The following is a 27,391-nucleotide window of genomic DNA, read 5'->3' on the forward strand; positions in this document are numbered from 1 at the left end:
AAGTTGCAGAATCATTTTGGGGAGTTGCAAGAGGAAGAGGATGATCCGGATGGGATGTGGGACACCATCTAAAATACGGTTGCGTTAGCTTCCTCGAGAACTGTGAGAAAGAGAAAGAGGAGGAGAAAAGCATCGTTTAATAGACAGTGTGAAGAAGTTGTAGCGAAACGGATAGCAGGAAGAAAGCTGCATATGAGAGGGTGAGAAGAGTGGTGAGTACATGTCTACGCAGGGAAAAGCTTAAGTATCTTAATGAGAAAGTGGCTAGTATAGAGAGAAATAGGGTGACGAATAATGGACGGGAAATGTACCGGATGATCAAAGCCATGTGAGGTGCCCAGACACAAGCGGCAACCATAAGAGATGAGAGTGGAAATCTATTAACAAACTCAAAAGATGCTCTCGCTCGGTGGCATAGATATTTTGCGAACTTGCTGAATATTAATGCTGGAACATCAATATCGGAGGATTATACTCCTTATCAAACTGCTGAACCATTTATTGAAGGGCCGACATTTAGTGAAATTACTCGTGCTATCTGCATGCTGAAAAATAATAAGGCTCCAGGGGTGGACTGCATACTGGCGGAGCTCCTGAAGAATGGTGGGGACGTCCTGCTGGAGCAGCTGCACCGGCTCATCTTGATGATCTGGCAAGAAGAACGGCTGCCGGACGAGTGGAAGGAGTCGCTGATCACCCCCAGTATATAAGAAAGGAGATAAGACTCAATTTGGCAACTATAGGGGCATCTCACTGCTGTCGGCTGGCTACAAGGTGCTGTCTAACATCATGCTAATGCGCCTCACACCATATGCAGAAGAGTGCCTTGGTGACTACCAGACAGGCTTCAGGCTGAACCGTTCTGCAATAGACCAACTCTTCACGCTGCGCCAAGTTTTTGAAAAGTGCTGGGAATATAACCAGGAAGTTCATAATATTTTCATAGACTTTTCTAAAGCCTATGACTCAATGATACGCCCAAAAATATGGCAGGTGTTAGAAGAGCTGGGAATTCCTCAAAAACTCCAAAAAATGGCGCAGGTGTGTGTAGCTGGTTCGAGAGCAAGAGTGAAAGCAAGGTGACCTTTCGGGCCCGTTTCAAGTACAGACTGGTGTGAAGCAGGGTAGTGGTCTTTCTCCAATTCTCTTCAATCTAGTGTTGGAAAAAGTAATTAGAAACACACAGCAAGTGGCGGGTGGAGTCGACATGGGGATGCGAGTTAGAATTCTTGGCTACGCTGGCGACCTGAACATTATGGTGCATCAATGGGACGACACGGTGGCATTGGTTACTGCTATTGAAGAAGCTGCAGAAGGAGTTGGCCTGAAAATAAATGCCGAGAAGACAAAATACCTTTTTATGAGTCGCCATGCTGCTCAAGATTCAGAGGGAGCTGCACAGTTTGAAAGGGTGAAGGTATTTAGGTACTTGGGTTCGTTCATGACTGAAGACAACAAAGTTGAGGTTGATATCCAGAGTCGGGTAAATGCTGCGAATGTGGCCTATTATCAGGTGCATCCCTTTTTCGCCTCGCGCTTGCTGTCTTGGACTACAAAGGTGGGACTATACAAGACTTTGATCAGGCTTGTTCTCCTCTACGGTGCTGAAGCATGGACTCTCATGGCAAGACAAGCGATCACCTGAGAGTATTCGAGAACAAGATGCTACGATGTATCTATGGAGGGATCATGGCAGACGGAGTCTGGTGGAGGCAGTCCAATGCTGCCATACATGCTTTATATAACTCGGCAGACGTCTTGATGGAGCTGCGAGCCCATCCTCTTCAGTGGCTGGGGCACCTGTACCATATGGGCCCCGAAAGGACTGTGAGACAAGCATGGGAGGCCCAACCCCGATCAGGGAGGCCACCAGGGAGACTGAGAAAGAGATGGGCGGATCAGGAGAAGGAAGCTGGAGACCAGAACATGGCGGACTGTGCCAAGTGGCGACATGTGGTGCTTGAGGCCAAAAGTTCCCCTGGGCTGATAGTGCCTGGCGAATGTAATGTAATGTAATATGAAGATGTCCTTGGCCCAGAGATTTTAAATACAGAAATAGAAATGGCCATTAAGGAACTAAATGTGGCAAGGCAGAAGGAATAGATGAAATACCTGCAGAATTCCTGAAAAAACTTCAGAAGAAAGGAACTGAAGAAATAACCAAAATAATAAATTTAATTTATAACAAAGGAGATCTACCAAAAGATTTTATGATCTTAATATTTATACCTATACCAAAGAAAAGTAATGCAGTGAACTGCAAGGATTTTAGAACAATAAGCCTCATTTCCCATACATCAAAAATACTTATGAGGATCTTAACATGAAGAATGGCATCTAAAGTGGAAGAATTACTTGGAGAAGATCAGTTTAGTTTCAGGAAGGGTAGGGGAATAAGAGATGTGATTGGACTGTTAAGAATAGTAAGTGAAAGAAGTCTGGAAGTGAATAAAGAAGTTAATATCTGTTATATAGATTTTGAAAAAGCTTTTGACTGTTTGAAATGGGATAAGATGGTGGAAGTAATTGAAAAGATTGGTATAGATTTAAAAGATAAAAGGCTAATTATTTCACTATACATGGGACAAACTGTCATGGTGAGAGACATATATGGTACAACAGAACTAGGTATCATTGGATGACGAGTAAGACAAGGCTGTTCTCTGTCACCAGTTTTGTTTAACATGTATTCCGAAGTAATGTTAAAAGAAGCACCAGAGAATTCAGAAGAAGGAATAAAGATTGGAGGTAGGTAGATATTTGCAATACAATATGTAGATGACAAGGCATTGTTATCAAATACTGAAACAGGAACATATTACTGGAGGCCTGTATCAATTATGGAATGAAAATTAAATAAGAAAAACAAAGGTAATGAAAGTAGCATGGAAAGAGGCAAATATGGATATTACAATAAATGAGGGGGAGGGAGAATTGAATTAAGTAAAGACATTTAAATATCTAGGAAGTGTGATTAGTAGTGTGATGGAAGATGTAAAAGTGGCATAGAAGCAAGAATAGCAATGGGAAGAGATGTCTTTAATAGAAAATGGAATTTATTGAGAAGTAAAATGGACTGAAACCTAAAGAAAAGACTAATAAAATGTTATATGTGGAGTGTTGCCCTCTATGCAGCTGAAGCTTCAACATTGAAGAAAGAAGAAATTAAGATTTTGGAAAGCTTTGAGATATGGATTTGGAGAAGGATGGAAAAAATCAAATGGACAGATAAAATAACTAATGAAGAGGTCTTAAAGAGTAGAAAAAGAAAGAAGCCTGTTAAAATTTAAAGAAGATAAAAAGAAGAAAGGGAAACTGGATTGGACATATTCTAAGAAAAAATGGAATCATCAGAGATGCCATCAAAGGATAAATAGACGGAAAAAGACCCAGAGGAAGAGAAGGAAAACAATGCTAGATGACATGCTGAATGGAGACAGGTGCACAACCTTGAAAGAGAAAGCTCAGAATATCAGGTTAAATGTATGGAGGGGGAAATGGAATGTTTAAATAAGAGAATAACTGATATAAATGACAAGGAGATTAATAAGAAGAAGCAAATATCTAAGATGATAGGTTACTTTATATGGTAACTCGATCATTAAAGATGTAGTACAAAATTAGGTGCACTAGACATGTTTTACAGGTGATGCAATAAAATGAACATATTTAAAAAAATAAAGAGCCAAACGACAAAAAAGCCAAAAAAAAAAAAAAAATATATATATATATATATGTGTGTGTGTGTGTGTGTGTTTCCATAGAAGGAATGGGTGTCAGAATTAGTGGTTGGCACAAAATGACTTGGATGGTGAGGCAAAGAACTGGAAAGGGATTTCAAGAAGTTGTTCCAGGAGATAAAGGATAATAGTGTCACTGGGAAAGTGGTTAGTTTATTGGCCAGATATGACAATAGTTAACTGAGAAGGAGAACAATAATACTGAATGACAAGATGACTGAATTGTGTAAGGTGGAGAAAGTGTTCATTTTGTGAATGTATGGAATGAATTCAAAAGGAAGTTACAATTGTTCAAATCTTATGGAATACATTTGAATGGGTTTGGTGTTGGTCATTTAGAGCGATTGTTGTTTACTGAGACTACACAGGGTTCACCCAAAATTAGTACTACTAAGAGTCAGAGAGAGGTTGGGAAGTAAGTTGTTGAAGAACAGGAAGAGGACGGATACAAAGGTGAGGAAGTGATTATAGCAGGCCAGAGTGGTGTAGTGCAAAATGGTGGGGATGATAATATCAGCAAAAATCACAGTCAGGATCAGGGAAACAAGGATGGTTGGAATGAAGAGAGAAATTCACTATAGCAGAGAGAGAGAGAGAGAGAGTAAAGACTGATTCTGTTGATGGGATGGCTTCAAAGAATGGAGAATTATTATGCTTGTATACTAATGTATGGAGTATCAGAAATGATGGGTCTGAGTTTGTAGCATTGATCAAATTCAGTATGCCCAAAGATAACTGACATAAGTGAAACTTGGTTGACTGAGGATGATATACTGTCAAGACTTGAAATGGTAGAATATAGAATTTTCCAAAAGGATATGAAGATAAAGAGAGGAGTTGTTAATAGTAGCAGAGGAATTGTCCTTCAAGAGTAGAAGTGGAAAATGGTAGTACTTGTGAAGATTTTGAAGCTGTTTGGTGTTAAGTTGAGATCAGTGGAATAGTAATGTAAAATGTTCGGTATTTTTGTCAGCTGCACCTTTTATTATACTACGTATTTCCACTACCCTGTTTTTTCTTTAATTTCTCTTTACTTAATTATCATTAATGGTCATCTGTCTTAACTCTTGACTGCTGCCATATACATATTTCTACTATATCTTATCACCCACTCTATAGCCTAACAAATTTATTTGTTTAACAACTGTGCCAATTCGACTATACATTGAGGCTGAGAGTATAAGATCTTAAACCAAAGACAAAGAGTATATCTTATAAGTGGAGGTTTCTGTGGTTTAGAAGTTCAGATGGTATATTTTGGTAATTGGACCACATTTTTTTTAATAAACTATATAAAATAATGAATTAATAAAAGACCTGACAAGTTTTGATAAGTCGTTTGACTTACATTTTCAGGAGTAAAAGGTAACTGAAAGTTAAAACAACAAAAAAGAGATTAACAATTCATACTATACAGTTGTTGCCATCTGACTATTCATAAAATTAAAACTCAGAATGCAGATTCAAAGCAGTGCTGGGTTTAAACAATGCTGGATGATGCCACGTTCTGTTGTTCACGTATAATGTCCGAGGTCTGACTGAGGTATATTTTTTTATTAAAGCTGACCAAACTTGGTGGAGAATTAATCCTTGATTTTTATTGCATTGTGTTGGTATTTTAAGCATGTTTTCAGCTTCTTTAAATTTCTTTATGTGACAGTTTTTTTCTATGTACGACATGTTTGTATTCATAAATAGGTTAGCTAAAGCCAGAGAGAGGGAAGAGCTCATAGCCAGTCCTTCTTTTTGTTCCCAAAATTTGTCTTGAAACGTGAAAAAAGTATTATTTATACTAATGAAGATTATAATAATAAAATGATAACTCTTCTTGAAGATTCTAATACCTATAAACCTTTAGACAGAGATCCCACTTGGCATGCTCACAATAAAACCAATGATCTAATCAAAAAGATACCTAATTGGACTGAAGAACTCAAAAGAACTCTACATTCAAAACACCCATTAGTTCCAAGAATTTATGGTGTACCAAAAATTCATAAGATAGGTATTCCCTTAAGACCAATAGTAAATGGTAGAGACTCTCCAACCTCTAATTTAGCAAAACACCTAAAAAAAAAAAATGATTTTACCTTATACAGGAAAAACATCTTCTTTCATCAAGAACAGTACACATTTTATTGAAAAAGTAAAAGATATTTATATTGGACCTTCAGACATATACTATAGATAAATTAGATAAATACTATATATAAAAAAGAATAGACTTCAGACAAATACTGTGGCCAAACTGAAAAATCCATCCTCCTACTTCTAGAAGAACACCAGAGAGACATTGCCTACAAAAGAACTAGAGCCAGTGCCCTGTCAAGCCATGTACTGTTTTCAGTAAACAACACAAATGATGAAGGCCGTCAATATGAGATAAACTGGACAACAACCTCAAACCTTCATATATGCCGTGACGAGGTGGAGCGACGCATAGTCGAGTCTAAGGAAATTGTTATGGGCCCTCATCACATAAATAATAACCTCAGCTATAATCTACCGGACTCTTTCAGCTCTGCTATCCGATATTGGCACATGCGTGAAATCAGACGCACGCAGCTACTTAACAATAGAACTTCAACACGGACTGTAGCTACAGTTCAAAGCTAACTGATTTTGTAATAGTCGTTTTATAGTGATACGATGTTTCTTATAGTGTTTACTTGCTTTCTATGTTCCCACGCCTGAAGAAGTCGGACAATCTGATGAAGCATGTTGTGTTTTGAATAAATTTAATTGTTATTCTAGTCTCGGTTATAGTCAGTATATATAAATATGAATATATATATATATATATATACACACACACACACACACACATATACACAAAGTCATTAAAACTCTCAATTCTCATTAATCTAATCTTAGTCCTTCTAAGATTAGATTAATGAGAATTATTTCACAATAATTCTCATTAATCTAAGCTATTTCACAATCCAGCATAACATTACTTGAATATAGGACACACGTTTTTTAAGCCTAATTCACCTTTAACACATGCACTCTTGTTCAGTATTACAACTACTTACAATACAGCAATCCCTCGATTAATGCACCCCCGATTAGTGCGTCATTTTTTTTCAATACCAAATTCGATTGGTGCACCTATATACATCTTAAAAATAAATGTTACAGATTTTAAAAGTTTTTGATCTATACATTTTTTATGGCTATTTTAAAAAATCACTCACCAGGATGAAATAATTTAGTTACCGATTTGAAACATTTTACAGTTATTTTTAATGGCATACTACACTATTTTCATGTATGCTATGTTCCAAATTTACAGCAAAAATTTATGTCATCTGTTTTACATAGCATTTTGCTGATCATATCTCGTGCAATTGTTTTCCATACTTTTTTATTTTTAATTATTTTCCTAACCTTTAATCATGAGTAAAAGAATTAGTGAGCAAAAATCAGAAGTGTGAAAATTATTCGAAAAGTAATATGATTGGAAGAAAACTTTGAATAATAAAGAAAAATGAACAAGGGGAGTCCAGAGCAAAGATAGGACAAGCACACAAAAATGGGTGAATCAACTGCTGGATACAAAGAGAAAGGTTAAGGCTTCTTCCAGTTCATCATGCATGCACTGAAAATCAAAATATTATGATGATTGAATTAGAGAGACTTCTTTTTACATGGATCGAAGATTGTAACCAAAAACGGATCTCGCTAAACACTGGCCTTATTAAATCTAAAGCATTGTCTATTTGTAACCTGGAAAGAAAGGGCTATCACTGATGGAAAAGAAGAATTCCATGTTAGTGCTGGGTGAATTGAGCATTTCAAAAAGAGGCATAGCCTACATAATTTTCTAATCACAGGTGAAGCCGCAATTGCAGATAAGGAGATATCCAGAGATTTTGAAGAAAATTGTGTAAGAAGGGGACTGTTGTGATCAACAAATATTTAATGTCAATGAAACCGGCCTTTTTTGGAAGCAAATGCCTTCCAAGACTTCTCTAGCCAAATCAAAGAAATCTCAGCCTGGTTATAAAGTTGCAAAGTCAAATGAAATTACTGCTAGCAATATGCAAGCCATTTGGAAGCACATTCTTCCACATTGTGCAAATGATTTTAGAGGCTTTTCAAATGAATCTAAGTTAATTAAATCTCATTCTAAGAAGTTCAGTGATTCCGACCTGCTAAATTTCGAAGCACAGTGTGACGATCCTGAAGAATATGAAGAAAATTTAATCACAGACAAGCCCAAAGAGATTTCACAGAAACAATTTGAAAATACTGTAGTTTTTGTACATTCGAAGTTTATAAGCAGCTATGCTTAGAGACCGACCCTGGTGAAGACAGAACCAGTAAAATTTGCAGAAGAGGCAATAGGGCCATACCGTGAGTTGTATGAAAAAAAGAAACAATGCCTGCCAAAATACGTGTTAGCTCAATTCTCTGTTAAGAAGTAGAATAATAAATTTATATTCTGAATATGTTTTATTGTCTTTCAGCTTCATAGTTTTCCTTTAACTAGGCCCTGAGACATACCCTAATTCTTTTATAAAAAATTAATGGTCAAAAAAGAAATCTGAGGAATGAATTATACATTTTCCCATAGGTTACTATATTTGATTAGTGCGTTTTCGATTAATGCAACTGTTTTAAAGAATTCATTAGGTGCTTTAATCGAAGGTTTTCTGTATTTGGTAGACAAACTCTCACATCCACCTTTTTTACACACACAAGTCTTCCTTGACACATTTCTGTTTTCTCACCAAATTTCTTCATTGTTCGAGTAGTCCACTGTGCCTTTCCTTATTGGATTCATAACAGAGCGGTGATGTACAGTTTCTTCCTTTCAAGATGACTCGACACATTTTTCAAATGGTGGCTATCCAGGTAGACAACAAACGACACCTCTCCTTCAATTCCTGACAACGAAATTTTGCATGATGGTGCTCTCAGGTAAGGGAAGAGATAGGAAACTCTAAGATAAAATTCCCTTTCAATTAGCTGCTTTATATAGGCCTGGACTTTCCTTTGTGCACATGCATGTGTCTCTCGAATTTGGTCATGTATTTACCTTTGGTCATGATGATGTCATTCTTTGGAGCTCTTTAATCCATTGTCAATTATGGTCACATATTAACTTCTGGATATGATGATGGCATTTTTTGCGGTCTTTGGAATTTTTCAATTATGGCAATTCTCAGACATCTTCACTAGTTTTATCATTAGACTGAATTATTTAACATCGTTTATTAGATTTAATTGATGACGTCATGCACCACATTATTTTTAACAAAGGCTTAATACAATAATATTACAGAAAATATAATTTGAGTCAAAATTTAACAATTTTCTGAGTGCATTCTCCTAAATTAAACTTGATAAGTTATGAAGTAACTTATCAAGTTTAATTTGATAAGTTACAAAGTCACTTATCATGAGAGATTTTACAGCACTATATCTAATAGAATGCTGTTGTAGGCCAGGGTGTGCAGATCACTGATTGTAAAATGTTTAGAAAAATTTGTTGGGCAAGTAAAATGAATATGATCCTAATAGGCAATTTTAATTATAGGATTGTGGATTGGAAAGAAGAGATATTATATAGTAACAAGGAGAATGAATTTGTTAAGTTTGTGCGGGATATGTAATGAAAGCAACACAATGAAGCAACATTCACAACCACATCCTCATCAGGATGTGGTTGTGAATTGAGGTATCAACACTGCCACCTGTTGGTGAAATTTTCACCAACAGGTGGCAGTGTTGCTGAAAAAGTTATCAAGAAGGTCTATATGTGGAATCATAAGGCAGGTGATTATGAGAAGCTCCATAGTTAACTAGCATCAATACTTTGGGTTGATGAATTGTGTAGAAAAGATGACGGTGCATGGGAAATGATAAGACAGTATCTAATACAAATACAAACAATGCATAAACATACCACGAGTTAAGCAAATAAATAGAGTAGGAGTAAAGTGGATAAACAATGAAATCAAGCAAGCAGTGTTGCAAAAGAATTGTAGAGGAAGTACAAGGCAGTCCACAGAATATAAACTGAAGGTCAGAAAAGTGACAAGCATGGTTAAAAAAAAAAAAAAAGTACAGTATGACAGCAGATTGGCCAGTATTGTCAAAGTTAACCCAAGGGAAGTTTTCTGCTATGTGGCAAGCAAGTTCTATAAAGATGTGCTGAAGAAAGGTGTGAGGAGTAGACTTTTTCTGTGCAGAGTTGTTGGTGAATGGAATGCATTGTCAGAGTACATTGTGAATACAGGTAGTGTAAATGTCTTCAAAGCTCATGTGATAGACATGTTGCTGGGACTTCTGGTCCCAGTAACATTGTGGGAGTCCCACATGAGTGTTGACTCCATGGAGGCTACCAAAAAATAATATGAGTAAGAAATAAACATGTAATTCAAAATTACATGCTACACCAGTAAAATAGGTTAAGACTAGATCTGATACACTAAAACCTCAACTATAATTTTTTTTTCATCAATGACCACAGATCCAGTGCTTATTGGTGTCTGATGCAGTTTTTTCTTATTCCTCATCTGCCCATTGCTGTCTGAAGACCCCTACTGCTTTTTTTTTCTTCTCTCATGTAATAGACTTCAATTCTCTTTCAAGTACATTTCTGTATAAGCATGTCATCTATTCACTGGGCATCCACAGATGCCGTATGGTCACTTCTGATGCTCAGTGATATGCCACACCAGGCCTCACCATGTAGTCCTGTTGTATGCTTTTCTGGAGGCTTCAACTTTCTGAAGATTAATCATCCCCCACACCCACCATCCATCCATCTCATTGACGGTCTACCCCTTCCTCTTTTTTCCAGAAACTTTGCTTTTTTTTACTGTTCTGAGAAGTTCTTCCGTCCTTTCAATGTGTCCAAAATATTTTAACTTTCTTCTGTCAATAATTTAAAGAGGCTTCAAGTTCTACTGATCTTTTCTAACATGCACATTCATTTGTATGCCTTTCTGCATATGATATTCTCAACAGCCTTCTGTAACACACTACACCCTCTGTCCAAAATGAAACCGAACTTTTAGAAAATAGAAGAAACTAGTGACACCACCCGCTGTATCTTTATGTTGTTGAAAGCGGCAACCTTCATTAGTGTTGTGTCAACTGTTGGTGACATTTTTTTCATTAGAAGCTGAGTTATAGTGCCAGTGTGTTTTGACAAACGGTTGGAAAATGAGTTTCAAACAGAGCTGCGATTCACTTTTGTGTTAAACTTGGTAAAAGTTTTACCAAAATGCATCAAATGCTTCAAAAGTATATGGTGATAAATGCTTATCCCGTACTCAAGTTTATGAGTAGTTTAAACAATTTCGAAGTGGTCATGAGACGCTTGAGGAACAAAAAGCTGAGCTGATCAAAGATAACAACCCAAAAGTGCGTGATTTCATCAAAGAAAACCCGAAATTGTCTGTGAGATTGATTGAAGATGAATTGGGGATTGAAAAATCAACTGTGCACAACATTTTGACCGAGAGCTTGGGCCTTCGTAAATTCAATTCACGATTTCTTCCCCACAAATTGACTGATGACCAAAAAAGTATCGAATTGAACACTGAAAGGACCTAATTAAAACCGCTCGTAAAGACTTAAACTTCCTTGAAGCGAATGTTGCTGGTGACAAAACATGATGCTTTGAGTATGGGTGCCGTATCTGGCCTGAAACAAAGTGCTGAACGGAGACCACCAGAAGAGGGGCATCTGAAAAAAAAGTCGCTTGGAGAAGTCAAAAGTAAAGACAATGCTACGATTCCAAGGGCATTATCCACAAAGAATTCGTTCCGCCTGGCCAAACGGTCAATGGTGCGTTTCTTCTCGAAGTTTTGAAGCGATTGACAGCCAGAATTTGTCGCGTATGGCATGAATATCATGATTCAGGCAGCTGGTCACTTTTGCACAATAATGCACTATCTCATTGTTCAAACATTGTGAGACAGTTTCTGAGCAACAAACAGGTTTGTGTGTTGATCACTCGCTGTATTCACCTGATTTAGCACCCTGTGACTTCTTTCTCTTCCCTCGACTTCATTTACCGATGAAAGGAAAGCGATACGACACCATTTAAAACATTCAAGCAGCAGTAATAACCACGATCCTAAACAGTATCCAAAAACCGATATAAAAAAAACTCCTTAAACGAATTAATTGACTGTGCCAAATGCTGTATCGAAGATGAGAGAAAATATATTGATTGAAATAAATGATTTGAATAATTATAATTGGGCTGTGTTTTATTTTCTGTCAAAAGTTTAGTTTCTTTTTGGACAGAGGGTGTAAGTCTCAAAAGCAGCTATCCTTTTCTTATCTGACTTCTTTAGGTTCGAAGTCTCGCATCCATAAGTCATTACTGGAAAACAACTGCATCCAAAACTTTGTTCCCATGAAGCGAGATTTTCTTTCAGATTTTAGCCAACTCTCTGACTGTTGTATTAGCAATTACTAATCTTCTTCTGACGTCTCCTGAATAACGATTCTCATCATCATCATCAAATTCCTGACATGCACCCTCAAGGGGTGTACAGGATATGATAGTACTACATGAAAAATTTATATCATTACTAACTTCCTATCTACAATTTTCCTCCAAATCAGTCTGTTACTTGTCTTGGTCTTCCTCTGGGTCGTTTTCCTGCCAACCTGGCAGAGAACACTTGTTTTGTTAATCTTTCCTCTCCCAGTCTGTTTAAATGACCATACCACCTGAGATTAGCTCTGCTAATGCCTGGAGGCTGACAATGTCAAGTTCTTTCCTAATATCCTCGTTTTTAATATGATATTGCCATTGATGCCTCTGTTCACACCTTTTATCTTTCTCAGGACTCTCATATCTGTGGTCTCTAGTCTTTGGTCAAGTGTTTTACCTCTGACCCAGCTCTCAGATCTGTAAGTTAAAACTGGTTTGAACACTGTCTTGTATACAGCTAATTTAGTGTTCCGACTAATTTCTCTCTTATTCCATATGAATTTATTCATTTGACTTCCTACAATACCAGATTCTGTTGTCTATTTCCATATTTAATTTACCATCTTCACTAAAAATCGTGCCTAACTAGCTGAAATGTTTTACTTGTTCCACAGGTTCCCCGTTCACAACACAGTTGACATTTTCAACTAGCAATTCTACCTATTTTCATTGTCTTTGTCTTTTTAATGCTGACCTTCATACCATATCTATTACAATGGTTATTCAATTTAGTCAGGGAATCTTGCAAACTTTTAGCGAATTTATTTTGAAGTACAGGAATACCTCGTTTATCGCCGTTTCAATTATTGTGATTCTCGATTTATCGCGGTTTATAATTTGATACCAAAATTCCAATTATTGCACTCCAAATTCGAATTATTGGGGCCGCAAGAAGTAGCCCACTACATATGCAACCAGTTCGAGTCTCCACTCTCCAGGTATCGCTCTCTTGTAGCGTTTTGTTTTTATCCGATGGTGCCTTCTCACCACTTACTATCCCTCCTTGCCTGAAATACATGTGGATATTTATTTCTCTTGTTATTTACCCCTACAATGAATGCTAAAAGAAACGAGGAGGATTTGAAGTCTACAGCTATCAAGAAGAAACGTAGAGTGATCAGCTTAGGAGATGAGTTGCATATGAGAAATAAGTATGAAGCAGGCATAACCAAAGCCAAAATTGCAAGAGAGTACGGTCTAAACGAATCAACTGTTCCCCATATTTTAGACCACGCTGCAAACTACAAGCAACTGGGACAAAGTGCATTGACCTCATCTGTGTCCCAAGCTACAATTGATTGAAACAGAAACACTATTGTCAGTGTGGATAGAAGATTGTAACCGAAAGAGAATTCCACTTAGTCAAATGACTATAAAAACAAAAGCATTGAATTTGTTTGAAACTTTAAAAAGAAAACAATTAGAAAGCAAAGATGATTCAGCATCAGTAGTGGAAGAAACTTTCTCTGCAAGTTCAGAGTAGTTTGATCGGTTCAAAAAGCGATCGAGCATTCATAGTGTTCGTGTACAAGGTGAAATTACAAGTGCTGATGAAAAAGCAGCAGCTAGTTTACCTTGTGAATTTCAACAGATCATTGAAGAAGGAAATTATTCCGATGATCAGATATTTAATGCTGACGAAACAGGCTTATTATGGAAAAAATGCCCACTAAAACATTTTTAGCAAAAAATGAAAAATCACAGCCTGGCTACAAGGTTTCGAAGGAGCACGTAACACTTTTACTATGTGGCAATGCTTCTGGAGATTACAAGATGAAGCCTCTCTTCATTTATCGTTTCACAAAATCCTTGCCCGCTTAGAAGTTTAGATAAAAATTTTCTCCCTGTTCATTGGAGATCCAATAGAAAAGCTTGGATGACAAAAACTGTTTTTGTCCTGAAGCTGAAAGGTACTGCAAGTCATTAAATCTTGATTTTAAAATCTTGTTGATATTAGATAATGCTCCTAGTCATCCAACAGCACTGAATGATTTGTTCAAAAATGTAAAAGTTATTTATTTACCACCTAATACCACTTTCATCATCCAGCCAATGGATCAAGGTGCAATTGCATCCTTTAAGGCATATTACCTACGAAGAACTTTTACGCAAGCAATAGAAATAACTACAGGAGATGAAGCTATGACTTTGACAGAATTCTGGAAGGCATTCAATATCAAAAATTGCATTGAGAATGTCAAGGAAGCATGGAGTGAAGTGACGTCTAGCAACCTGAGAGCGGCATGGGAAAAGATTATTCCTCATTGTGCAAATGATTTTAAAGGATATGAAAATGAAGTAACCCATGTTATCAGTGACATAACTGAGCTTGGCTTCAATCTAGGACTAAAAGAAATTGAAAAAGTAATGTTCAGGACCTGCTTCAGTCACATGATAAGGAGCTGGATGATGAAGACCTCAGAGAATGTGCTTACGATGCTCAAATCGATGATAATGACAAACAAATTGACTTGGCACTGAAGGAATTTACCCTCAAAGAAATGGACAAAATGTTTAGAATTGCTGAAAATTTTAAAGAAAAAATCTTGAATGGCAATCCTAATCTCGAGCGATCACTGAAAGTTCATCAGGAAATAGAAAATTCCATCCGTTGCTACTGAGTTTTATACGGAGAAAAAAGAAACAAAAATTCCATCAGACAATTCTACACTAATTTTTATCCAAGAAAGAATAATTGTATGTACTATGTACTTCTTCTTATATATAAATAAACATTAAAGAATAATCTTGTTTTTCTGAATGAACCTTCATTTTTTACTTAACATGTTTAACACATTTCTTTTTTACTTGATATATAAAATTTAATTAATAGATTTGAAAAATCCTTGGTATTGATCACCCATTTTACACTCATTATTTATCCCGATTATCGTGGATTCAATTATTGCGGTATTTTTCGTGGCAACAGTAATTGTGATAATTGAGGTATTCCTGTATAACATCATGCGCATAAAGCAAAGAGCTGACATTGACAACTCCAATTCTGATATCATGTTTAATACCACTTTCCTTCATAATGTGATACACATAGATAATGAATAACAGAGGGGATAATAATCACATCCTTGTCTCACTCCAGATTTAATATTAAACTATCTTCCTGTACTTCCTTCAATTCTAATTGCTGACTTACAACTCAAAGAATAAGCATTGCTTGATATAATGCCTATTGACACCATATAACTTTAGCATATTGAATAGCTTCTCTCATGGCACCTTGTCATATGCCTTTTCCAGATCGACAAAACTTAAATACAGATCTTTGTTATATTTCCATGCTTTCTTAGCTATTTGTCGTAAAGTGAAGATCTGATCCTGGCAGCCTCTATTTGGACAGAATCCAGCTTGTTCTTCACCCAGCTTTTCTTCCACAATTCTTCTCAATCGTTTCTCAAGTATACTTGCCTAGATCTTGCCAGGAACACTCAGTAGGGAAATACCTCTGTAATTCTCACATTCAGTTTTATTCCCCTTTTTATATATGGGTACTATTAGAGCTCTACTCCAATCATCGGGAATTCGTCCCTCTGTCCAGCCATTCTGAACTATGCAGTGCAGCCACTATAAGACTTTTATACCACTGTACTACAGCATTTCTGGTCGAATATCATCTACTCCTGCTGCCTTTCCACATTTCAAGCCTTTGTCGGCTTTTTGTACTTCAAGTATGGATATGTATTCCTGACTGCATGCCTGGTCAGTGTTTTTTACCACTGTGTTGTCCTCACTGCTTGTTTCATTAAGCAGTTTTTCAAAGTAATTACTCCATACGTCAAGGTTATATTTTTCTCCCATTTTCATGTCACCTTTGACACTCCTCATCTCTGACTCCTTTTACAGCACTCTTTCCTTCATTCCTAAGGTTCTTCAACAACCTGAAGAATATTTTGCCACTTCTTGATATTTATTTTCTATGTTCTTGCCAAAGTCCTCCCATGACTTTTGTTTAGCTAGTTTTACACAATGTTTATCTTTCTTACATTTGTCTCTATATTCTCTAAGAGCACATGCTGACTTATTTGCCAGGAACTTTTGATGTGCTTTCTTCTTTTCCTTCACAGCCACTTTAATTTCTTGTGTCCACCATGGAGTTCTGATTTTTCTATCCTTGCAGACTACCTCACTACATGCCTCTTTGGCTGAACAAAACCACTAAATCTCCAAGGTTTGGTTACTGTTCTCAAACTCTTTCATTTTTTCTTCAATAATCTTTGTGTATTTTAGTCTACAGTTCACATCTTCTCTCTATGTGAATTTGTGCACATTTTTATGTTGGAACATGGTGTTAGTAATAACCAGTCCATGTCTTGAGCAAAAATCCAACAGGTATTTGCCATTGTTATTTGCTTTGCTCTTTTCTCCAAATTTTCCCAAAATATTTTTGAATATCTGATAATTATTTCCTACTCTGCTATTTAGATCCCCAACAAGGACCAACTTTTCCTTTTTCATTGCATCAATTGCTTTTTCTAAAGCATCAAAAAATTCCTCCACTTCTGCCTTAGTAGAACAATCTGTGGTACTATAGGCAGAAATAAGTCTGATTGTCCAATTCTCCATTCTGATGTTAGCCCACATCACTCTACTTGAGACTGCCTGCCATTCAAGAAGATTAGCCTCGTATTTTATGTTGAATACTATGGCTACTCCTTCTTTTCCTTGACTGTCATTTCCTGAATATAACATTTTGTATTTATTGCTCAGAAAGATCTCATCAGTTTTTGTCTTTTTTGTTTTAGTCACCCTATTATGTCAATCTAGTACTATCTAATTTCTCAGCCATTTCCATTTCTTTGCTATTCAGGCTTCTTATGTTGATAGTACCAATCTTTAATCTGGTGATGTTGAGTTGGGGTTTGTTTTCAGATTTGTTCCAGTAGCTGACTTTTTGTTGTTCACCCTGGTTCTCTGGCGAAAACAACGGGGGACTTGTTTAACCAGGCGACGCCCCAGCCAGTATAAAATTTTGTCATGTTGTACCATCATTTTGTATATTGGTTTACGCCAATAAGAATACAATTTGGTCGGCTAAATCCCAAATTGCCAGCCCATCTTCATTCGTTCAGTATCCAGGTAGATACCCAACAGGGTGCACCATGAGAAGGTGAGGATCGGGCATTAGGTTAGAAGCCCTGGTTGGTTCTCCGCACCTTTAAAGGCTATGTGAAGGTGTCCTCTCGGTTATACAGCTTTGACCCTTAAGCACCCCGAATAGCAATTCTTCATATTAATAATGGATCTCAGGTACTCAAACTTGCTGACTTTCTCGATTCTTTCTCTATAAAGGTACACTTCTTTCTCGATAAGCATGATGACAGACTTTATTGATGATGGTTATTAATGACATTGCTTCACAGTATCAGAGGAACAAAATCAATACATACATGATTTGCTGAGCTACTAATATTTTAACAGATTTCAAATCATCATTTGCAGAGCACAAATTACAATTCATTTAGACTTGTTGAATTGATTCAACTAAATGCCATATATTTTGCTATAGATGCAATTTGTGCTCTGAGATGTTTGAAATCCAGCAGAATATCAGTTACTCATTAAATTGAACTGATTGCTGCATAAGGTAGTGTCACTTCAAATTGTAAGTGAAAAGGAACTAATGTCCTCTCAATGTGCCTGAATAAAAAGAAAGTTAATTCAAAATATCATTTACTGAGGTTATTGAATTGCTTCATAGCATGTTGATTCTACATATAGTCTCTCAGACCTGTAGCTACTTGTATTAAAAAACAAATGTTGTCTCCTCCGATTTAATCCTGCATGAACATGTATCATGTTCTTTAAGGTAGATATTAACTGATCTACCAGTCTGTCCAAAGTTTGTCCAGTCTATCCTTCAGAGAACAGATGAAGGTTGTTGCTAGCTAAATATATAGTTTGAAAGTAGAATACTTATGAAGAATCTTAATAATTTGGTGTCTTGGGATAGGTAATTTTGTTGCAATGTCAAGTGAGGGAGTAATGGGGGACACACACACACAGAGAGAGAAAGAGAGTATTTTATCTGTTTTATAGGGATTAAATATTGAGTTAAGATATTTGACATGAAATGAAGATGATACCGGAGAGTGTTCTGAACAAGCAGGTTTTAAGAAAGGTAAAGGCACGAGAGATCAGATGTTTTGCCTTAGACAGATCATAGAAAAATATAAAGAATTTAGACTCCCTCTGGTAATGTGTTTCTCAGACTACTCTAAAGCTTTTGACTGTGTTGAGCATGTGAAACTGTGGGAAGTAATGAAAGAATGGGTTTTCCTCAACACACTCTCAGGTTGATAGCCAACTTGTACAGGGAGCAAGAAGCCACTGTAAGAACAGGTGTTGGATTAACTGATTGGTTTCAGGTTGGAAAAGGAGTCAGGCAAGGATGATTACTTTCTCCTCACTTGTTTAGTATATATATGCAGAGGACATCATGTGTGAAGCATTGGATAAGTCAAGACAGAAATTAGGATAGGTGGTAGATTGATCAGTAATCTGAGGTATGATGATTATACATACTCCTTTGTAATGACAAGTACTAGGACAAATTTTTGAAAAAGTTAACAAGATCAGTAATAACAAAGGACTTCAACCCAATCCTAGCAAGACAAAGATCATGGTTCTCAATGAAAATACAAAAACAGGGAAGCCCTTGAGAAACAAATGTACCAAATGTAAACAAATGTGAAGTATCTTCATGACTAGTCTGCTTGTATATAGGGGCTAATGACTTCACATCAGTTACCTTACTATCTCATAATGCAAGGCACATATCCTTACAGACATGTAGAATGCTATGCATTATGGGAAGGGGGGGTACTACCAAGATCAGTTTTGACCTTAATGGAGCTCTCGTCAGTGAGAGGCAGACGCTGAAGAGATACCAAGGTTGAATAATGCAGCTTGAAGATTCTTCATTCACAACTTTGTTTGCTTACACTTAGATAAAGAATGAAACCAAGAATATAATTTCTTAGCGTCTTTAATTTATAGTGTAACCAAATGAAAAAACTTGTACCATCATCTCCAATCCAGAGTATTTTAGTAGAGTATTTGTACATAAATAAGGTGTGATATTGGACTGTGTATATCGGAAATGTTTGACCTCTGCATTACTTCAACCTTAATATATCTTATGGGTCGGGCACCTACTGCTGACATTTATTAATGCTCATCTTGGGATTTGCTTACTTCCTGGTGGGTGGAAAGGTTCTACTCAAGCGCAGTTTTTTTTTTTTTTTTTTTACTGGGTGGAACTACCACTGAGTTTCCTGTCCTGGAGCGACTTTAGTAGTGATCCTTTACGATCACTTTTTGAGATTTAGAATGATCTTGTAGACACTCAGAGTTTTTGGAGCAGTATCCTTGCACTTAAACATATTGATACGTGTTTAAGTGCAGGGATATAACATTATACATGTCCATAAGGATATGTACCTTTCATTATGGGATTACTAAGGCAATTTAAATCATTAGTCCTTGTATACAAGTAGCTTAATTGTGAAGATACTTCACAAACTTTGTTTGCTTACTTGGATAAAGAATGAAACCAAGAATATAATTTCTTGGCATCTTTAATTTATAGTGAAAAAAAATTTCAGCAGTATGGTAAGTCGAAACTACCTGCGTCTAGGCAATTATTGGCTGACCTTTCTAAAGAGATTATTAGCAAAAGTAATAACTAATTGCATCAGACTAAAAAACCTTTCCACATATTGTTTGTCAGTTCCTAATTACATCAGACTATAAATAGTCTGATGTAATTAGTTATTACTTTTTCCTCCTTATGATCAACGATTGATCATATAATCATGCTAATTGAAACATGACAAGTGAAGCACTTACAAATAAATTAAGCTTGCAATTTATTAGACTAATATTGGTAGTCTAGTCATGTAGAAACAGAAGAGTAAGTGAAGTTAAAGGGAGATGGTAAATCCCGTTTTATTTTATAGCCGGGTACGAAACTTGGACAAATGATAAAATTTATTATAGAAGAGTAAGTGGTTTTGCTGTATTCTGCATAGGTTACTGTCATCTTACAGATTCTTATCTGTTGTGGCTAACGATCAGCCTATTTGTTTGGACAGTGTAACACTTTCTTTAAATGGGATACAAATAGAAAGAATGGCAAAATTTAAATATCTCAGATCTATGTGATGCTGATTTCCTTTTTCAGCAAGATTCACCTTGTTACACTTCCAAGACTGCTACTAGATGGCTCAAAGAAAGACAAATCGATGTAATTCCTTGGCAGGCAAACTCACCAGAGAGTTAAACTGCATTGAGAATTTGTGGGGAATTATGAAGAAATGTCTTCAAGAAGTTGCCCCAAGAGACAAAAATAGACTTGTTTCTAGTCTGCAGACCATATGGTCATGTTTGGATAAAAAGAGACCATGAACCGAATATGCCGTACCATTTACAAATGGTAATGAAAGCTAAAGGAGATGCTTTATCGTGTTTCCCTTTGACTGTAATTTTTGTGCATTTATTTGCACATTGTTCTACTATTTTGAACCATGTTAAAAATTTCTAATTTTGTGAATGTTTTCAAATAATAGTTTTCTTATAATGGATATTAAAATTTTATGTGTTTACATGGTTATATGATTGACAAAGTACGTAGATTTAGATTATACTAATTCATATTTGGTAATAATTATTTTCTATGCAATAAATTAGAATTGCAATCAACCCATTTTCTCTGATTATTCAAATTTTTTTTTTTTTTTATTCAGAGATGTACATAACATTATTATTTATTACCCTATGTTCTTCTGTAACCTTTGGAATAGAAGTATGATATTTTTATTTGCTTCAGTAAACCACAATCTAACCAGTCAGTTGATCTAGATTCTCAAAGTATCCATCAAAAATGTGGAATGAAGTTATGATGTTGATAAATTTATCATATCATCAACATCTTAGGATAACTTACCTATTTATGTAAATTTTATATTTGCTTTGTTATTCACATATTGATAATTCTTTTCTTTAATAGACATTCTGTTATGTATTTGGGAAAGTTTGTCGATTCCATAGCCACCCTTGGTACTGCTGTGATGCTTGAAAAACTAATAGAAACACTCGTCATTCATGATGATACTGGTTCTGCCAATGATTCCCTTGTGACTACATCTAAAAATTTCTTGAAACGAATCTGGTTAGCATCATATGGACAAAAGGAAACAGGTGCTAAAGCCAATGAAAATATTATGTACCTTCTAAAGTAAGTGGTATCATTGTATTTTTTTTTTTTAATATAAGACCTACATTATTTTCCAAATAGAAGATGACCTAATTTTTATCAAACATTGGATTTCAAAAAGACATGTCTTTTCAGCAAAAAGAAAGAAAGAAAAAAAACTTTAAATATCTGAGTAAAAGCTTTTCGTTTGCTACTATATTTTATGCAAAACATTGATGTCTTTTATGGATTATTTCAAATATTGGTACACTCAAATTCCAAATCAGCCTTTGCGTCATTAGCAGATAGCCGTATCACATGTCAGAAACCTTTGCAATGGCATTAATGTAGAAATTGAGTAACATTGGACCAAGTACTGACCCTTCAGGCACACCAGTGGTTACCTTGAATCTTGCAAATTCACACCCACCATAATACAACTTTTGATATCTGTCAGTCAGCCATTCTCTTGTCCATGTCAATAGTTTAAAATCCAACCCTATATTCTCCAATTTATGCAACAGTATTCCATGCTGTACAGGTATCCCTTGCTTAACGTGGGATTTGATTAATGCGGTGAAATTAATTGCAACAATCCCTTTATGTACGTGGCAAGAGTGTTAATTAACGCATCTTTAAATTTACCAAAATTCCACCGAAATACGACATCATTGCTACAACCTATGGACATGGGCATCATTGAAACTTTCAAAACCTATTTTCTTAAAAACACATTCTTGAGGGCAGTAGAAACAACAACAATGGGAGAAAATGCAATTAGGCTCCAAGAATTTTGGAAAAATTTTAACATTAAACACAATTGAAAAAAAACATTCGTGATTCGTGGGAGCAAGTGTCTTCTAGATGCATGAGAGTTTGGAAAATCTTTACAGAATGCACTAATGACTTAGGTGGCTTTCAAAATCCTGTTGAACAACGTGGTTGAAGAAATCATTGCAATTGGGGATGACCTTGGTTTTGATGGTGTTGATGCAGAAGATATTAAAGAATTATTGGATTCAAATTCAAAAGATTTCAGTGATAATAATCTTCTTGAAATTAAATAACTCTCATATGAAGACAACAAACAAATGGAATGTGAAGATGATGTTCCAAAAGAGATAACAATCAAAGAACTGGATGGAATATTTTGCATTTTAGAATAGCTTAAGAAGCAGGTAATGGATACGGATCCATGTGTTAATCAAAGAATACTTGTTTGCCGAGGTCCAGAGAGTCATTTTGCTTGTTATCGTAGAATTTATGTTGATAAGAAAAAAAACTCAAACTCTTCAAATGATTCTTGATAACTTTTTTTGATGAAAAATTGCAGTAACTAATGTAGCTACAACATTTATTAAACATTCACTTTGCATTCATTTTTTATCCTTCTTAAAAGAGTACCATATAAAACGAATTATTAATACAGTAATCGATCATGAACGAATTGTAATTTTTACCATTAATTATTAGATTTAATTAACGCAATTTTTATATATGCACTAACATCAAGGGATTAAATAATTGTGTTAATCAAGGTTCTGTCAAAAGTCTCAGCAAAATACAAAAGTATCATGGTGTATCCATTCCCCTTGTCTTACTCAGTGATAACATTATTATAGAATGTGAGCAAATTGCTAAAACGTGATCTTCCCTTAATAAAACCTGCTGTTCATTGCAAAGTCGAAATTCTCTATCAACCCATTTCTGAATGTGAGCCCTAACCAACCTTTCCAAAATCTTCACCACCACTCTTGAGATACTGATTGGTCAATAGTTGGATACATCTAACAAGCAATAAGAAAAGTCTCATTGACTATGTTATCGTTGATAGTGATGTTATCTCCCTGGTGCAGGACACTAGAGTGTACAGAGGATTTGAAATTGGAAGCGATCACTATTTAGTCTTGAGCAGGATAAAATTGAATTTCATATTGAAAAGAATAACATGTAAGAAAGTTTTAAAGCGAATAAAAGTGGAGCAGCTCTCAGATGTGAACTGTAGACTAAAATACACAAAGATTATTGAAGAAAAAATGAAAGAGTTTGAGAACAGGAATCAAACCTTGGAGATGCAGTGGCAAACTCTGAAGAAAACATTGATTGATTCTGTCAGAGAGGCATGTGGTGAGGTTGTCTGTAAGGATAAAAAAATCAGAACTCCCTGGTGGACATAGGAAGTTAAAGAGGCAGTGAAGGAAAAGAAGAAAGCATGTCAAAAGTTCCTGTCAAATAAGTCAGCTTGTGCTCTTAGAGAATATAGAGACAAATGCAAGAATGTTAAACACTGTGTAAAACTAGCTAAACAAAAGTCATGGGAGGACTTTGGTAAGAATATAGAAAATAAATATCAAGAAGGTGGCAAAATATTCTGGAGGCTGTTGAAGAAGCTTAGGAATGGAGGAAAGAGTGCTGTAAAAGGAATTAGAGATGATAAAGGTGACATGAAAATGGGAGAAAAAGATATCCTTGAAGTATGGAGTAATTACTTTGAAAAACTGCTAAATGAAACAAGCAGTGATGACAGCACAGTGGTAAAAAACACTGCCCAGGCATGCAGTCAGGAATACATATCCATACTTGAAGTAGAAAAAGCCATCAAAGGCTTGAAATGTGGAAAGGCAGCGGGAGTAGATGATATTCGACCAGAAATGCTGAAGCATGGTGGTATAAGAGTCTTATAGTGGCTGCACTGCATAGTGCAGAAAGCCTGGACAGAGGGATGAATTCCCGATGATTGGAGTAGAGCTCTCATAGTACCCATATATAAAAAGGGAAATAAAACTGCATGTGAGAATTACAGAGGTATTTCCCTATTATGTGTTCCTGGGTAGATCTATGCAAGTATACTTGAGAAACTGTTGAGAAGAATTGTGGAAGAAAAGCTGGGTGTAGAACGAGCTAGATTCAGGCCAAATAGAGGCTGTCAGGATCAGATCTTCACTTTACGACAAATAGTCGAGAAAGCATGGGAATATAACAAAGATCTGTATTTAAGTTTTGTCGATTTGGAAAAGGCATATCACAAGGTGCCAAGAGCGAAGCTATTCAATACGCTGCAGTTATATGGTGTCAATGGGGCATTATATCAAGCAATACTTAGTCTTTATTTGAGTTGTAAGTCAGCAGTTAGAATTGAAGGACGTACAGGAAGATGGTTTAATGTTAAATCTGGTGTGAGACAAGGATGTACATTATCCTCCTCTGTTATTCATTATCTATATAGATCACATTATGAACGAAAGTGGTATTAAACATGATATCAAAATTGGGGATGTTAATGTCAGCTCTTTGCTTTATGCGGATGATGTTATACTTCTAAATAAATCTGCTACAAGTCTACAAGATTCTCTGACTAAATTGAATAGCTGTTGTAATAGATATGGTATAAAGGTCAGCAATAAAAAGACAATTACAATGAAAATAGGCAGAATCATTGAAAATGTCAACTGTGTTGTGAATGGAGAACCTGTGGAACAAGTAAAACATTTCAGCTATTTAGGCACGATTTTTATGAAGATGGTAAATTAAATATAGAAATAGACAACAGAATCAGCAAAGCTAGTATGATGGGAAGTCAATTGAATAAATTCATATGGAATAAGAGAAATTAGTCAGAACACTAAATTAGCTGTATACAAGACAGTGTTCAAACCAGTTTTAACTTATGGATCTGAGATCTGGGTCAGAAATAAAACACTTGACCAAAGACTAGAGACCACAGATATGAGAGTCCTGAGAAAGATTATAGGTGTGAACAGATGACATCAATGGCAATATCATATTAAAAACGAGGATATTTGGAAAGAACTTGACATTGTCAGCATCCAGGAATGCGTTAGCAGAGCTAATCTCAGGTGGTATGGTCACTTGAATAGAATGGGTGAGGAGAGATTAGCAAAACAAGTGTTCTCTGCTAGGTTGGCAGCAAAACGACCCTGAGGAAGACCAAGATATAGGTGGATTGATACGGTACAAAATGCCTTAGATGATAGAAATATAAGATCTGATAATGTTGGAGTCTTGACAAGTAACAGACTGATTTGGAGGAAAATTGTCGATAGGAAATTAATAATGATGTAATTTTTTTCATGTAGTACTATCATATCCTGTACACCCCTTGAGGGTACATGGCAGGAATTTGATGATGATAATTTTCTTGCAGCTATTCTGGGCTTTGGTATACGCTGTATAGGAAGCGTAACCCTTTAAAACTGAGTTAATAGTGGATCAGCATTCGTATAGTTCTCTAAATTCACATTTACCAGAGGAACCTTTTTTTTTTCATCTTTGTTGTATTTTGAAATAGTATTTATCTGCATAATAACCATAGAGTAAGACAAAAACATAAACAGAAAATTTTTGTTTAATCCTTTATTCCTTAAGTGTAAACTAACCGAGTTTTCACATGAAGTATACAAGTCTAGTGAATATACTTCATGCAGAAAATTTGTTTGCTTATGTGTAGATAAAATTAACAACAATACAGGGTGTTTCAAAAAGAATGTCCCAATTTGAAAATTATATATCTCTGCAACCACGAACCACAAATGAATGCAACTTGTACCATGTGTAATTGTGGTGAGTGAAACTTCATACTTGATAATTTATTTTGTAACTGTACCACATTTTCATTATTAAATATAATTATTTGAAATTGGGTCATTCTTTTTGAAACAGACACCCTGTATAATTTCTTTCCAAGTATAATTTACCTTATTCCATAGTCAAGGCAAAAACAAAGTCTGTGATACTCCATATCAGTGCTATGTTAGAATAAATTGATTATAGCAAACTGCTATAGTAAAAATTTATAGCAGTAAATATCTGTTACACTGGTGCTAAAAACTAAAGGACAAACATGATTTCTGAAAATTATAACCACAAATTTAGGCATACGCTTATGCAATTTGTACAACTGAAAATTTTGAATAGCAAGTAGGTGCTACCTATTGAGTGCTCTCATATGACCCCTTTTCATGCAATTGAAAAATTTGAATGTGTTTGAAGGAAGCTCTTTTTGTGAAGGAATGAAGTTGCAAACTTGAATGCCTTGCAATGTTTCAAAGACATCATCTAGATGATTTCATATGGAGAAGAATTATTAGAATCGTGAAGAAAGCCACAGAATTACTGATATTGCCAGAAAGTTTGGAATCCAGTATTGTATTGGGCAGCATTTCAAACCAGTGGAACGTGTTCCAGACATTTGCTAAGAGGTTCACCCTCACTCTACTATGGAGCATGAAGACAGATTTTTGGTTATAACAGCATAATGTAATCAGTGCACATGGCAGATCAGCTTAGAAGTCAGTTTGATTCAAGCACAGATAAGTGGATATCTCAAAAAACTGTCAATAGACACCTGCAACAAGTAGGCCTATATGCCTAAAGGCCTGTAGTCTGCATCCCATTATCCACAGCCTCATCATGAAGCATGTTTTCAGTGGTGTTGTATCCATAAAAATTGGAGAAGACACTAACGATCTATCGTACTCTTTACAGATGAGAGTTGTTTTAATCTTTTTTCCAATTCTAGATGACACTTGATTTGTCGTGATAGTGGTACTGCTGACCATCGTGCAAATGTTTTTGAAAGGAATAGATACAGCTATGCTGGGATTATGGCATGGAGAATCTACAAGTGCTGGAAAAAGGGGACTATGACTGGTGGACTATATTGCAATGAAGTTTATCAACGTTATATTCGATTGTTCCATGCTGTCGTTGGTGAAGAATTCATTTTTTATGATTGAAAATGCCACACCACATTGTATACAAGTAGTGTACACAAGTTTACTTGTATACGAGTAATTGAATCGAGTGGCTGGCACACTACCCAGATCTCAATCCCATAATAGAACATGTTTGGGACACAATATAGAGATGCATTGCTGCTCGAAATTCCCTTCCTGATGCTAGAGATAATTCAGAATTTACATCTTCTAATTTACTATACTTACAAATTTCATT

General features: G+C 35.8%; 1 protein-coding gene across 5 annotated transcripts in view; it reads left to right on the plus strand.

Moving 5' to 3' along the window:
• Fancd2 (Fanconi anemia complementation group D2) overlaps positions 1 to 27,391 on the plus strand; it is an 883,021-nt gene that overhangs the window by 680,961 nt on the left and 174,669 nt on the right. For all 5 annotated transcript variants that reach the window (XM_090413132.1, XM_090413256.1, XM_090413216.1 and 2 more), the window contains one exon: positions 21,233 to 21,460. In XM_090413132.1, coding sequence (XP_090269258.1) covers positions 21,233 to 21,460 — 228 coding nt within the window. The remainder of the gene's footprint in view (positions 1 to 21,232; positions 21,461 to 27,391) is intronic.

This window comes from Typopeltis vanoorti, chromosome 1, assembly GCF_054136105.1.
Source record: "Typopeltis vanoorti isolate ZY-2024b chromosome 1, IOZ_Tvanoo_1.0, whole genome shotgun sequence".
Taxonomy (NCBI): domain Eukaryota; kingdom Metazoa; phylum Arthropoda; class Arachnida; order Uropygi; family Thelyphonidae; genus Typopeltis; species Typopeltis vanoorti.